The 14,535-nt window shown below is 42.2% G+C and overlaps 1 protein-coding gene across 4 annotated transcripts in view; it reads right to left on the bottom strand.

The window, feature by feature from the left end:
• The window catches only part of AGO1 (argonaute RISC component 1), a 37,967-nt gene that overhangs the window by 8,274 nt on the left and 15,158 nt on the right, over window positions 1-14,535 (bottom strand). For 3 of the 4 annotated variants that reach the window (XM_046003358.1, XM_046003341.1, XM_046003363.1), the window contains 7 exons: window positions 14,062-14,181; window positions 13,571-13,693; window positions 13,298-13,431; window positions 9,395-9,579; window positions 1,667-1,826; window positions 1,392-1,482; window positions 143-337 (listed from right to left, as the gene is read on the bottom strand). In XM_046003358.1, coding sequence (XP_045859314.1) covers window positions 143-337; window positions 1,392-1,482; window positions 1,667-1,826; window positions 9,395-9,579; window positions 13,298-13,431; window positions 13,571-13,693; window positions 14,062-14,181 — 1,008 coding nt within the window. The remainder of the gene's footprint in view (window positions 1-142; window positions 338-1,391; window positions 1,483-1,666; window positions 1,827-9,394; window positions 9,580-13,297; window positions 13,432-13,570; window positions 13,694-14,061; window positions 14,182-14,535) is intronic. The other variant, XM_046003349.1, reaches the window with a different exon arrangement.

A 14,535-nucleotide genomic window follows, 5' to 3' on the forward strand; every position in this document is an offset into this window, starting at 1 on the left:
AAGCCTACATTTAGCAAAGCTCTCAAAGAAGTACCACCTCCCAATGCCAACAGCTTTTTAAAAAAAAGGAGCTGTACCCTTTGCACCCATTAGGCCCTCTGGCCCCAATGTGAAGGTTTTCTCCACCTATTTTGGGCCCTACCTGGGGGAGCTGGCCTTCAGGAACCCCATCTCGGTAGAAGATGATGCGGGTAGGCTTGAAGCGGGTAGACTTGTAGAACTGGATGAGCAACTCACGCACCATGTAGGATAAGTCTTCAATGATCTCCTGCCGGGGTCGCTGCACCCGCACAGTAGCACAGTAACGGCTGGGGTGGGCATCCATACTGCCTACCACCTAACAATCAAAGAGGAAGGATCAGCCTCCAGAACCTCCACCCTTCCAACACTGTTAGGATGTAGATTTGGGGAAGCTTCTTAGCAAGAAAACTATGTAATCGAATTAGCAGGGCTTTGGATTCAGTAAGTCCTGATTTCACTCTCTATCATGCATGCAGAAGTTACGTAATCCATCTGATCATTTTCCTCCTCTGAATAGGTAAGAAAGCCACCTGCTGGCAGTCCTACTATAGTACAAGTATAAAACCTAGCCCACACTAAGTACCTAGTAAGTTCAATTTTCTTACCCCTCGCAAGAGGGAATGTGAAGGTTTGGCACTACTAGCTCAAAGAGCCAGAAGTTTGTCCTTTTCTCAATTCAAGTACTAATCTACCCAGGAACCACAGTGAAGAGTGTTCCTGCAGGAGGTATGAGTAACATAATTTTCAAAGGGGACAATGGCCAGAGCCTAGGACAGATGGCCATAAGGAGAACAAGGTTAAGCATAGTACAGGATTTCCCTGCATTTACTGTACTTAGCCCAGTCTGCCTAGAGAAATGTGAGGGTTGAGAAAAGAGAAGGGGGAAGGAAGGCTTGATCCCATTAGCAATTCGGAAGCCTCTAGGGATGGAGAGCAGAGAAGTCAGGAGAGGGATTGGAAAGACACCTAATCTACTAGATGGACCAGGGGTAGAAATGGGGAAGAGGAAATGACAGTACCAGCAACTAAGTAACCACCTTCATAAGGATTTCAGAGAAGAGACATGGTCTTTCCTATATCCCAGAAGTGGGCATGGAGAGAGAGAAATCTGAACACAGAGCAAGAGTGATAGAGACTGGCCAAAGTCTCTGGCCACCGCCTACACTCTCACTGCTCTCTCTGAAAAACAGATACCATATAGAGTTAGTTTTATGAAGATACCAAGGGAGTGGATAATGGGGATGACCAGCTGAAAAAAAAGTTCTTATGAAGGGTCAAGCGTCAGAGCTGAGAAAAGGAGATTATGTATAGTCTTCGGTGCTCAGAGCTAAAATGAGAACCTTAAGAAGAAACTGAAGAGTATTACTCACTGCTGTGATAGAAGGTTTTTTCCCATCCCCTGCTGGGGGGTGTGTAACATCTGCTCCAAGGAATATCACTGGCTGTTGAAACACGGCAGAGCTAAACAAAGAAGAGAAAACAAATGGTGAGGAGTTCGGTCTTCTCTTCCTGGCACCATCTAGCACCCATTTTGGTCATATATCTCTTGTGTCTGATTTACTCTGCCTGGCCAGAATCCTGTAATTTTGTCAATCCCCAACATGGTATCTTGCTTGACAGGGCAAGTGGGCAACACAGTTCATACCGCTGGTGTGGGACTAGGATATTGTTAATGCCACCAAGTTTGACATTGATCTTCAGGCAGAGATTGGACAGAGTCTGAGGCGAGGTCTTGACCACATTCTTCACTTGCACACACTGTGTAGCCATTCCCAAGAGTGTATCTCCAACACGTTTCACTTCAGCTATAAGTAGGGAGAGAAGTAATTAGTGCATTCAACAAATTACTACTGAATGGTGATAAGATGTTAGGCAGGATATGAGGTGGTAAGAACACGATGGTAACCAGAAACACAGGGTCCCTAATCATAGTGGTTACTGCCTAGTGATTAGTTTTAGTAAAAGTCATGAAAAGTACAACAATGATAAATGCTCTAACAGAAAACTTCATGAAAATATGAGAGCATATAACAGGGGGTAATAACAGCCAGGAAAGGATTAAATAATGATAGAAACAAAACCCAAAGGTAGAAAAGCACTTAGAAGAGAGGCAGAGTTGGGGAAGAGCATTCCAGACAAAGGGAACAGCATGCAAAAATGCACTCTGATAGAAGAAATGTTTGAGAAACTAAAAGGCCAAAGTAACTAAAAAGGAGAGCAAAGGAACCATGGTATGAGAGAAAGAATGTGGTCATCAGACTGATCTAGCTAGAATTAAAGATAGCTTGTACTCAGAAAACAGTCACTTAGATGGAAAGAAATAAACAGATTCAATAAATATTTAAGGGACTCAGAGATAATATGTGTAAGGGAAAAGAATTTTTATGGATAATGTCAAGCTTCTAGTTTTTGTAATAAAACAGATAGGTCATAAGCTGTTTTTGAAACACTTTGAATTTGAAGTGCTTTTTGGTCATCCCATTGAGGATATCAATTAGGCAATGAGAATAATAGGAGCTCAAAAGCAGTTTGAAAGGAGATACGAATTTGTTAGATATTTTATACAGATAGTAATTAAAAGCATGATCTTGATGAGATCATTAAAGAAGAGAAAAGGTGAAAGGAGTAGAGCTTAGACCTGAATCTTGAGGAACTTCTAATATTTGCCAAACAGTTAGGAAGATGGGTCTGCAAAGGAGAAATACCCAGAGAACTAGGAGGAAGACAGTATTGTATCATGAACACCAAGAGAACAGAGGGTTTCAAGAAGGAGCAAGTATTCAACAAAATCAAACACTAAGAGATTTAGTAAAATAAAAACCAGAAATATCCTTTGTTTTTCTGTTTGTTTGTTTGTTTTTTAAAATAGGCTCTACACCCAGCATAAAGTCCAATGTGGAGCTTAAACGCACAATCGTAAGATCAAGACCTAAGCTGAGATCAAAAGTCGGACAACTTAACAGTCTGAACCACCCAAGAGCCCCCATAATGTCCTCTGAATTGATATCAAGGCAAAAAAACTAATGCACAGGGGCACAAACTATTTTGGTGATATAAAGTGCCAAGGAGGAGATGTGGGATCAGTGAAGGATTTAGTATGTTTTCAATGAGACCTGAACATGTTTAAAAAGCTAAATGGATCATTTCCACTACCAAGAGAGATAGAGTAGTTAGTGACCAACCAATGCTTCTGCAGATAACGTTTAGAAAAGCCAGACAAAATAGAGAAATCATCCTCCGAAAGCAAGAGAGAGGTGCTGAGACAAGAACTGAAGGGGCATAAACTTCCAGAGAGGAAAAGAATCTCACCAAGGTGAGCTATCTTCTGCAGCTGCTTTTACCCTGGGTATACATGCTGTTTCTAGGCTTTGCACCAGCAGAGGAACTGCCAGGGAACAGAGAAAGCAAGAGTTTCTGGAGGAGACAGACTAATTCTAAATATGAAAGGTTAAAAACATAAATTAAAAAAAAAACATATTTTTAAAAAAAACATAAACTAGTATGTTACGATTTTGGGATTTCTTAAACAGGACACAGAAATTACTAGCCGTAAAGAAAAAATGTTACACAAATTGGTCTACATTTAAATTTTAAATTTCTGCTCAACAAAGACTCCATTAAGAAAATAAAAAGGCAAACCACAAAGCAGAATAATACACATATATATTAAACAAAAGAATTATAAATCAATTATAAATCAATCACCTATAAATCAATCAATGAAAAAAGGTAGTTAAGGCAATGAAAAGAAAAGGGAAAGACTTGAGTAAAAACTTTACAAAAGAGGCCAGTGAAATAGCCAACAGACATATAAAAAGATACCCAACTTATGGACATTGGGGAGGGTATGTGCTATCGTGAGTGCTGTGAAGTGTGTAAACCTGGTGATTCACAGACCTGTACCCTTGGGGATAAAAATACATTATATGTTTATTAAAAAAAAAAAAAAAAAGAAAGAAAGGATGAATACCCAACTTTTGTAGCAACATGGACGGGACTGGAAGTGATTATGCTGAGTGAAATAAGCAGAGAGAGTCAAGTATCATATGGTTTCACTTATTTGTGGAGCATAACAAATGACATGGAGGACATTGGGAGATGGAGAGGAGAAGGAAGTTGAGGGAAATTGGAAGGGGAGGCGAACCATAAGAGACTATGGACTCTGAAAAACAACCTGAGGGTTTTGAAGGGGCGGGGGTGGGAGGTTGGGGAACCGGGCGGTGGTTAATAGGGAGGGCACATATTCCATGGAGCACTGGGTGTTGTGCAAAAACAATGAATACTGTTACACTGAAAAAATAAATAAATTAATTAAAATACAAAAAAAAAAAAGATACCCAACTTTATCAATCATCAGAGAAATCAAATTAAAAGCACAGCATAGGGCACCTGGGTGGCTCAGTGGGTTAAGCCTCTGCTCAGGTCATGATCTCAGGGTCCTGGGATCGAGCCCCGCATCAGGCTCTCTGCTCAGCAGGAAGCCTGCTTCCCCCTCTCTCTCTGCCTGCCTCTCTGCCTACTTGTGATCTCTGTCTGTCAAATAAATAAATAAAATCTTTAAAAAAATAAAAAAATAAATAAAAAATAAAAAATAAAAGCACAGCATAGTATCACTAGACACCAAAAAAAAAACAGCTAAAATGAAAGAGACAATATCAAGTTTAGGTAAGGATATAAAATATCTAGAATTCTCATACACTGATGGTGGAAGTATAAACTATACATTTAAAATTCCTCCTAGGGGTGCCTGGGTGGCTCAGTGGCCTCTGCCTTCCGCTCGGGTCATGATCTCAGGGTCCTGGGATCGAGCCCCACATGGGGCTCTCTGCTCAGCGGGGAGCCTGCTTCTCCCTCGTGATCTCTTTCTGTCAAATAAATAAATAAAATCTCTTTAAAAAATAAATTAATTAATTAATAAAAAATAAAATTCCTCCTAGAGGACCACCTAGGTGGCTCACTCGGTTAACCCTCTGCCTTCAGCTCGGGTCATGATCTCAGGGTCCTAGGATCGAGACCCGCTTCGGGCTCCTTACTCAGCTGGGAGCCTGTTTATCCCTGTGTTACTACCCCACCTATGCTCTCTTACGAACAGAAAAAAAATCTTCATAAATAAATAAATAAAATCAGCCAGGAGGCTGCTTATCCCTGTCTGCTATTCCCCCACCTATGCTCTCTTATTCTCTGACAAACAGAAAAAATATCTTTATAAATAAATAAATAAATAAATAAATAAATAAAATTCCTGCTAGATATACACCCAATGGAAATGGGTATATATGTTCAAAGGATACATACAAGAATGTTCACTGAGGCTTTATTTCTAACAATAAAAGCTGGAAACAACACAAATACGACCACTGATGGCAGAATATAAATTGTGTTATATTCATCTAATGGAAAAACTGTAACAAACCACAATTAAACATGGATGAATCTCATAATAAGCATGTTGAGTAAAAGCCAGACACAAAAAAAGTACCTAATACATGATTCATTTACACAAATTTCAAAGACTGTTAAAATGAATCTATGGCATTAGAAGCCAAAATAGTGATTACCATTGATGGGGAGCTGTAGTGACTGGCAGCCTGAGGTTGTGGTAATGTTTTGCTTGCAAAAATGGGTACTGCTTACCCTGCTGTGACATTTTGTAAAAATTCATTCAACTGAACTCTTAGGATTTCTTTATGTATACTACAATAAAAAGTTTACATTAAAAAAAAAGATAATATCATCAATTTAGTGGAGAGGAAGGAGTTAAAAATACTAAGGACAGGGTAAGATTTGGTACCACATCAGAACTGGACAAATGTAACACTGTCCTTCTATATGTTCAGGGCAATCACAATGCAACTAGACCTTGCTTTGGCCTCCAAGAAGGGAAGGTGAGGGTTCCTTAGAATAACTGCTACTCTTATCTGCTGGCTTAATTCCTAGGCAATTAATTGTCTTCACTGTCCAAATGGCACATAATCAAGGAACAGAATGTAAGTAGAAGAAACCCAAGGTCCTAATCAAGGTTGAGCCTGGAGAGAGAATATAGCATTACTGAGCCCAGGGTGGGGACAATTCTCTTAGTAAGCACTGTCTTCCCCAAGCATGCTGTACTATACTACTCCCCAAGCAAGCCAATACTGAACTCTCCCCTTAATGGAGGAAACTAGAATTGTGGATAATTACTCAAGGCAGTTCTCCTAAGAAGTATCCTTATATTGCATCCAAGGGCTATCAATAAAGGCCCAGAGGCATGACGTGGAGGTCAACCAACTTCCCTCCATAAGCAATTACTGAGTATCATGTCAGTGGAAGACTTCACCTTAAGTTTGTATGTGCAAAGAGAAGAAGGTTTCAGAGCAAAATAAGATACTCCATGCTCAAAATAGTATCAAGGAAGGCAGTAACTGATTAGCAGCCTGATAAAATTTCCAGAGGAATCCAGAAAGATTTATCCTTTAGGTAGGATGAGAGATGACTTCCAGAAATAAATACACTTAAATGGAGACTTAAGAGAATTTTAAGGGGAACAAGGGGGATAAGAAAAGGAGTACTTAGATACTCTAGAAAAAGGCAAATGATGTAAACAAAGCCAGAGATTAGAAAGCACAGGCAAGAAATGAGCATTTAGGGCATCTGGGTGGCTCAGTCGGTTAAGCATCTGCTTTCAGTTCAGGTCACGATCCTGGGGTTTGGGGATTGAGTCCCGTATTGGGCTCCCTGCTCCTAGGGAGCCTGCTTCTCCCCTCTGCCTTGCTGTCGCCATCTCTTGTGAATAAATAGTCTTAAGAAAGAAAGGAAGGAAGGAAGGAAAGAAGGAGGCATTTAGAATATCTACTATGTGCCAGGCACTGTGCTAAATGTTGCTTTTTTTTTTTTATGATTTTATTTATTTGACACACAGAGAGAGACAGAGCAAGGGAGGGAACACAAGCAGGGGGAGCCATAGAGGGAGAAGCAGGCTCCTTGTTGAGCAGAGAGCCTGACGCAGGGCTTGATCCCAAGACACTGGGATTGTGACCCAAGTGGGAGGCAGACGCCCAATGACTGAGCCACTCAGGCGCCCCATAGATTTTGCTTTTTATATAATTAATTCATGAGGCTCAAAAAGGTTAGGTACTTTGCCTAAATCAGTACACTGCCATAGCCAGAATTAAAATCTATTTCTTTTTTTTTTTTTTAAAGATTTTATTTATTTATTTGACAGAGAGAGATCACAAGTGGGCAGAGAGGCAGGCAGAAAGAGTGAGAGGGAAGCAGGCTCCCTGCCGAGCAGAGAGCCCGATGTGGGACTCGATCCCAGGACCCTGAGATCATGACCTGAGCCGAAGGCAGCGGCTTAAACCACTGAGCCACCCAGGCGCCCTAAAATCTATTTCTAATTCCAGAACAAGTGATCTTTCCAGTATGTCTGGCAAAGGGAATAGTACAAGATAAAGCTAAAAAGGTTAAACTAAGATCATGGCCCTGAAAATGTTTATTTTGTGAATGGATACCAAAGAAGGTTTTTGGGGGGGTGGAGAGTAGAGTCACAAAAGGTCCCATCCAGTAAATGAAAAACCTTTCTTATTCAAGAAAGATTTAAGAAAAAAATGTTAGAATTCAGTTGAGAAATGTGGGTGGAGAGCAGAGAATAGATCTTAAGACAGTAAAAAAGATGATGATGGAGATGAAGCAAAGAGAAGACAGACTGACTGCAGAGTTTTGATGAAAGTACCAAGATGCAATTACGAAGTCAAACATAGAAGACATAAAGAAAAGAGCTTACTGATAAAGAGAGAAGACAAGCTACTAAAGACATGTCCACCAAAACAAATTATAAGAGCAGAGACTACATCTGTTTTATTCACCAATGTATTTAGAACCTAGCACAGTGTTTGACACACGTGATTAATAAATGCTTATAGAAGCGAGAAAGGTCAAAGGGACAGATGGGAACAGCAGAGAGGTCAAGCGTTGGACCAAGATTTAATAATACATTATAATAAGAGGTGATGATGTAAGCAACTGACATAAATGAAAATTTCACTAGAATGTAAAGATAGAAAAGGCAAGGTATAGAAATCTGGAAAATACCAGGCATATGTGGTAATGACAAAAATAATCAAAGAGAGACAGAAGAAAGTCAAGCGAAGAAAAGTGAGAAAGGTCACAGATGGCTCTCTGCAGGCCAGTTCTGGAGAAAGTTAGAGGTAAGACAGATGAAAAGAGGCAAAGGAGTAAGTGGGTGGTGAGGAAGTGGGTCTAGAGAATGTGGAAAACTCATTCAAAAAGTATAATGAAGAAAAACAAGAAAGGGGAAGACAAAAGCTAAAGGAGATGGCATGACTGTGGTAATGTACTCTCGGATGGGGAATCTAAACAAGTTTGAGGATGAAAGGGTATGAAGTCCCAAAAGTGGCAGGATGAGATGGGAACAAAAGCATACATGGGTTGAACAAGGTAAGAGAAGGGACACCTCTTCTTCTGAAACAGGAGAGGTGCTGGGAACACAGAGTAAAGGAACTGAGCCAGAGATATATATAGCCATCCCTATTCTTAAAAGTGGGAGAGATCTACCAGGGTGCCTGGGTGGCTCAGTAGGTTAAAGCCTCTGCCTCTGGCTTGGGTCATGGTCCCAGGGTCCTGGGATCGAGCCCTGCATCAGGCTCTGTGCTCAGCAAGAAGCCTGCTTCCCCCCACCTTCTCTCTCTCTGCCTGCCTCTCTGCCTACTTGTGATCCCTGACTGCCAAATAAATAAATAAAATCTTTAAAAAAAATAACAGTGGGAGAGATAGAAAACTTCTCAGAAGTCTAAGTCATTCCCAGGCAACAAACCACTTACTGAACCACCACAAATTCTGCTTGAGTGTCCTGATAGACAACACACTCCTAGGAATAGGAAGGAATCTGGACTGACCTGCATCTGTATCTGGCTTAGCTTACCCTGGCATAAAGACCAACACACAGAGGACTCCAGTAAATGTTACTGGGATGGAGTGTGAGCAGATAAGCAGGACCTGGGATAACTCAAAGGCTCATACAGGCTAATATTTCTCCTTTAAAAGGAATGCTGAGGGACGCCTGGGTGGCTCAGTTGGTTAAGCGGCTGCCTTTGGCTCGGGTCATGATCCCGGCGTCCTGGGATCGAGTCCCACGTCCAGCGGGGAGCCTGCTTCTCCCTCTGCCTCCGTCTGCCTCTCTGTCTGCCTGTGCTCACTCTCTCTGATAAATAAATAAATAAAATCTTTAAAAAAAAAAAAAAAAAAAGGAATGCTGGTATTAAGGAAGAACTCTGGCTAGAGCAAAGAACCCACACTGAGTCCCCCTTAGAAGCCTCAAGGGAGCTACCCTGAGAAAAGTCCTATCTTCATTATCACTGTCCCCAGAGAACTGTACCATACACTGGTGTCTTCCCTGGCAGGATGACGATAATGAGCTGCAGCCCTGAGTAGGTGTTCTTGAGATGCCGGAACATGGGCTCCACGCTGTCTGCCCCCTGCGCGTATTTGCAGAAGCAAGGCTGGCCCTGGATGGGCATCCCTGCATCCTTGGAAATCTTCCGTAGCTGGTCTGTGAAGTTCCTGCAGCACAAGTATGGTCATGACAGGAGGCAGTGAGTCCCACTTCAATACCACTGAATAAATGCCACTATCTTCGGTACCTAGCACTAGGACAGCCAATGAGAAATTCTGACATAAATGAGACGTGATCACTGCCAGTGTAAAAAAACAAATTTATGGTTGAGTAGGACAAAAATCACACTTGCTAAGTATTCAATGGTATAAGCAGAGAGCCAAGGGAGCCCAGAGAGGGACCTGTGGGAATTCCGAGTCCCCACCTTATCCCACTCAAGTAGCTGATTCCTGTGCACTAAGTCCATAGCAATAGGCAAATGCCCAAGAGACAGGCCTCTGTTCATATTAAAATAAACTCCAACAGTGATCAAAGCACAGGAGGTGCTCAGTAAAAATGAGCTCCCTCCTCCCCTACTGATTCTTTGAAGCCTAAGAGCAAATAATTAAACAAGCTTCTTTCCTTTGGCTCTGGGGCTTTACCCTAGGAAAGGAAGACAAAGTTGGAAGAAAGGGTACACATGCAGATTTAAAAAATCAAGCTACAAATGTACGATGATAGATTGAAATGAATAGCAGAAAATTTAACTTGAAAATCCTACATTTAGAGTAAAAGCAACATACAAACAGAATAAAACAAATTACTTAGGGGACATTATATAGTATATAAATACAAATATGATAGATTCAGAAGCCTATATAGTGAGAAAATAACTATTTTTTCACATATTTGGTAAAAAAAAAAGCAAACAGATAAATACAGTATGATATTGTTATGTAAAATTTAAAATCACGTGAGGGCACCTTGGTGACATATGCAGTTGAACTCTGACTCTTGGTTTTGGCTAGGTTATGATCACAGGGTCGTGAGATTGGGCCCCACATTGGGCTCCATGCTCAGCTTGGAGTCTGCTTGGGTTTCTCTCACCCTTTCCTTCTGCGCCTTCCCACTTCCCCACTTCCCTACCCGAGCTGTTTCACTCTAAAATAAATAAATAAATAAATCTTAAAAATGTTTTAAAATCATTTATATATAGGTACATAAAACATAAATTAGATGGAAGGTCATAATAGTTCATGATAGTGACTACATTAGAGGGAGGAACTGAACTAATATGGAGAATATAAAGGTATCAAACTTAGTAAGTCAAATTTAGTAAGTGGGTCTCTACTTCAAAGAAAGTGGTATACCCAATCTTTTCTCTACCACCAAATCACACTTAACTATTGTGTTCTCTGCTGGAGGTCACATGTTGAAAGAAGTTTAGAATAGGGGAGATGTTGAAATCCTCTCCTAAAACGGATACAGTGGAGGTAACAGAACTTCTTTAGCCAAAAGAAAAATTCTAAGGGTTGACCATAGGACTCCCTCATCCATTCCCAATTACCAATTTCTCTACCTCCACAGCCATCTTCACTTCTTCCTCTATCTTAGCAGAAAGGATGCCTTTTCCTGTGCTCTGGATCCCATCCCCTCACTCACACTTAGGAACTTTGCTCTATTTACTTTCCAGTTCCTCAGAGTTCTTATATTCAGCCTCTGTTCACCTTGTACATTCTCCCTGGACAATGTCATCCACTACCATACCCAAAGACCCAGATTTTAATCTTTAGCCCAGAACCAAACATCCAACTGGGTACCACTGACCCAGCTGTACAAGTCATATTCTTACCCTTTGCATCTGGGGATCACTGGGAGATGGGAATGTCTGATGAACAGATGCCCAACTCTGAGATTCTAGGTTTATCAGTTTCTGTACCCCAAAATACCCCAAACAAAGGATTTTTTCAAAAGAACTGTACAGGGAAAGAACATGAGAATGAGAGACGCATACAGAGAATAGAGCTACCAACAAGCTGACGACAGAAAGGCAGAGAGCTGGGGGCCCTTCCAACATTGCTAAGGGCCAGCTCTCTAATGCTAAGCCAAGGCTAAGAGTGGCCTGATCTAAATGGCGCTAAAATCCCCAAAACCCAGGAAGGGGGACAAGAGGAACTCATTTAAAAGAAACTATTGGGGGGGCGCCTGGGTGGCTCAGTGGGTTAAGCCGCTGCCTTTGGCTCAGGTCATGATCTCGGGGTCCTGGGATCTAGTCCCGCATCGGGCTCTCTGCTCAGCAGGGAGCCTGCTTCCCTCTCTCTCTCTCTCTGCCTGCCTCTCTATCTACTTGTGATCTCTCTCTGTCAAAGAAATAAATAAAATCTTAAAAAAAAAGAAAAGAAACTATTGGGGCGCCTGGGCGGCTCAGTGGGTTAAAGCCTCTGCCTTCAGCTCGGGTTATGATCTCAGGGTCCTGGAATCAAGCCCCACATCGGGCTATCTGCTCAGCACGAAGTCTGCTTCCCCTCCTCTCTCTCTCTCTCTCTCTCTCTCTCTCTCTGCCTACTTGTGATCTCTGTCTGTCAAATAAATAAATAAAATCTTAAAAAAAAAAAAGAAAGAAAGAAAAGAAACTATTAAGGGTGCCTGGATGGGTGAGTCATTAAGCATCTGCCTTCGGCTCAGTCATGATCCCAGGGTCCTGGGATTGAGCCCCATATCGGACTCCCTGTTCCATGGGAAGACTCTTCTCCCTCTCTCACTCCCCCTGCTTGTGTTCCCTTTCTCACTGTGTCTTTGTCAAAATAAATAAAATCTTTTAAAAATATATAAAACAAATTAAAAACTAATAATAAAATAAACTATTAAGTGTGATGGTGAGAGGAGAAGGGAGAAAGACAGGTAGGGCAGCCAGAGTCCCTACATTTATCAGGTGCTACTGTAACTAATTCTTACGAAATCTCCAATGTCAGCTGAACCTGCCAGGACACACAGCTCTATTATCCTTGTCAACCCAAAGTGGTCAGCTCCACCAACTCTTCCTCAGTCTAGGTGTGCACTGACCCTTTGACCCTACTCTAGATCCAAATAAGAAGCGACCACATCAAAAGACTACAGGAAATAGTGAACTATACACTTTAAATGGGTTAATTTTGCAGTACTTGAAATATCTCAATACAAAAAAAAAACTGGCTTTACTATTCATTCATTCACTCAAGACCATTACTCCCCTAATGTATTCCTTTAAATCATTTGGCTATATCATTTTCTTCATTGCTGTCATCTGTCCCTAGCCTCTCAGCCACAGGTAGCTAAGAGGCCCTTATAACTCATGTTCATCTGATTCAGGTCACTTGGACCTGAATGAACAAATTCTGTATATAGGAGAGGAGAGCCCAGAGAACCAGCTGAGCTTTTGTTTCCAATGAGGAATACAAGCTTTGAAGCCTCAGATCTGATTTGATCCCAACTCTGACAACTTCTTGATATGCAAACCTTGTACAAGGTACTCTTTGAGCCTCAGTCTCCTGAAAATGGAAATACCACCACCTACTCACTGTGAAGATGAAATGAGAGAACATAAAATTAAGTAGTGTTGCTGCAACATTATAGTCATCACTGTATTATTTACTACCAATGTTAGTAATTACAACAATAAAATAATTCAGGTCTCCTTTAGGAGATTCATGTCCTAAAATCGTCATCTCTGACACAAATACAACTTATGGAGACTTCTGACCACAAATGGACAGAAAAGGAACAGGCAGAAGTTTGAGCCAGGAAGGACAGGAAAGCAGGGTCAAGAGTCAGAAAGAAGAGACCACAAATCAAATCTTGGCCCTTTGTGGGCAGGGGAAGGTAGGCAGCTCTAGGGTGCTTCCCACCCATCTACCCAAAACTCCTTACTTGAGCACCTCTTCTCGACACTGCTTTTGGGGTGCGAAGCAGGCGATGGCCCAGACTTTGATCTCGATCCCGTTGTAGAACTGTTTCCCCCGCATGTCCCAGACACCCTGATTAGGTGTGGCAATGGCCCGGTTCTGGGGATAGGCAGAGGGGGTGCCCAGGTGAGCCTCAGTAGAGCCAGGTGAGTAGGGGAGCAAAAGCCCCTGGCTATATAAACCCAATTCCCCTCTCCCATATGACCCAGAGATGTTGTCTGGCCCTGACCCTGCTCACCCGGCCGCCGTACTGCAAGATGGGCGCCGGCAGCACTCGCCCCGTCACCTCCGTCATGTCATCCTTCACTTTGATCCCAAATTCCTGGATGTAGGGATCTAGGTTGTAGCTGGCATTCTTCATCTGCAAGACAAAAGGAGGGAATCTCAGGAGAGCAGCAGCTAGGCAATACTGCTCACCCTCTAGGTCCCAAGGAGAAAGCCCTGAAGAGCAGCTGGGGCTGGCAAGTAATAGCCCTAAAAAAGGGGGGGAAAGTGGAAAATGAAGTAAGTGGGAGTGGATAACACAGGGAAGTAATACAGGAGGGAAAAAGAAATAGGAAGCCAAGTAGCTACAGGGTCAAGAAACAAGAGCAGTCCTATGGAATCCCAGGCAACAAATCCAGACTTTGTGTTCTCCTGAGGATCCTGCCAAGGCAGAAAAGCATCTATGCTACCAGGGGCCCCAATGACTGAGCAACCAAGCATACATTTCTCTGCAGCCCTACTGACCAGGCGGCTAATCTCCTCCTGTCTGTCTGGGGCCGACCTAGCTGTAGCCTTTATCATGGTCGAAGTCTGGTTGTCGGTCAACTTCTTAATGCAGCGCTGCCCAGCCACAATGTTACAGACCTGAGGAAACGAGAAGGACAGGTAGCTCTGGCTTGAGTACAGTCCACCCTGTACCCAGAGCCCCACAATAAGGAAGAGACCTTGGCTGTCAGGCCTGGGAAGGGGATTGCAAAATCTCTTGTGCAGAGACAAGTTAAGTTAGAAAATATCCATGTGCAATACAAAAGGCAATATAGCCACTTTGTCATTAACAGATTGGAATCCAGAGCCAGATCTAGGCTCAGGTCTCATGTTAACTGGGGAGAACAGTAACAATCTCAGGGTTGTTCAGAGACTAAATAAAATAAAGCACTTAGAGGACCGCATATAGTTCTGGAACACAGTAACACTCAGTAAACTCTAGCATAAATTATT

Source organism: Meles meles, chromosome 1 (assembly GCF_922984935.1).
Source record: "Meles meles chromosome 1, mMelMel3.1 paternal haplotype, whole genome shotgun sequence".
Taxonomy (NCBI): Eukaryota; Metazoa; Chordata; class Mammalia; order Carnivora; family Mustelidae; genus Meles; species Meles meles.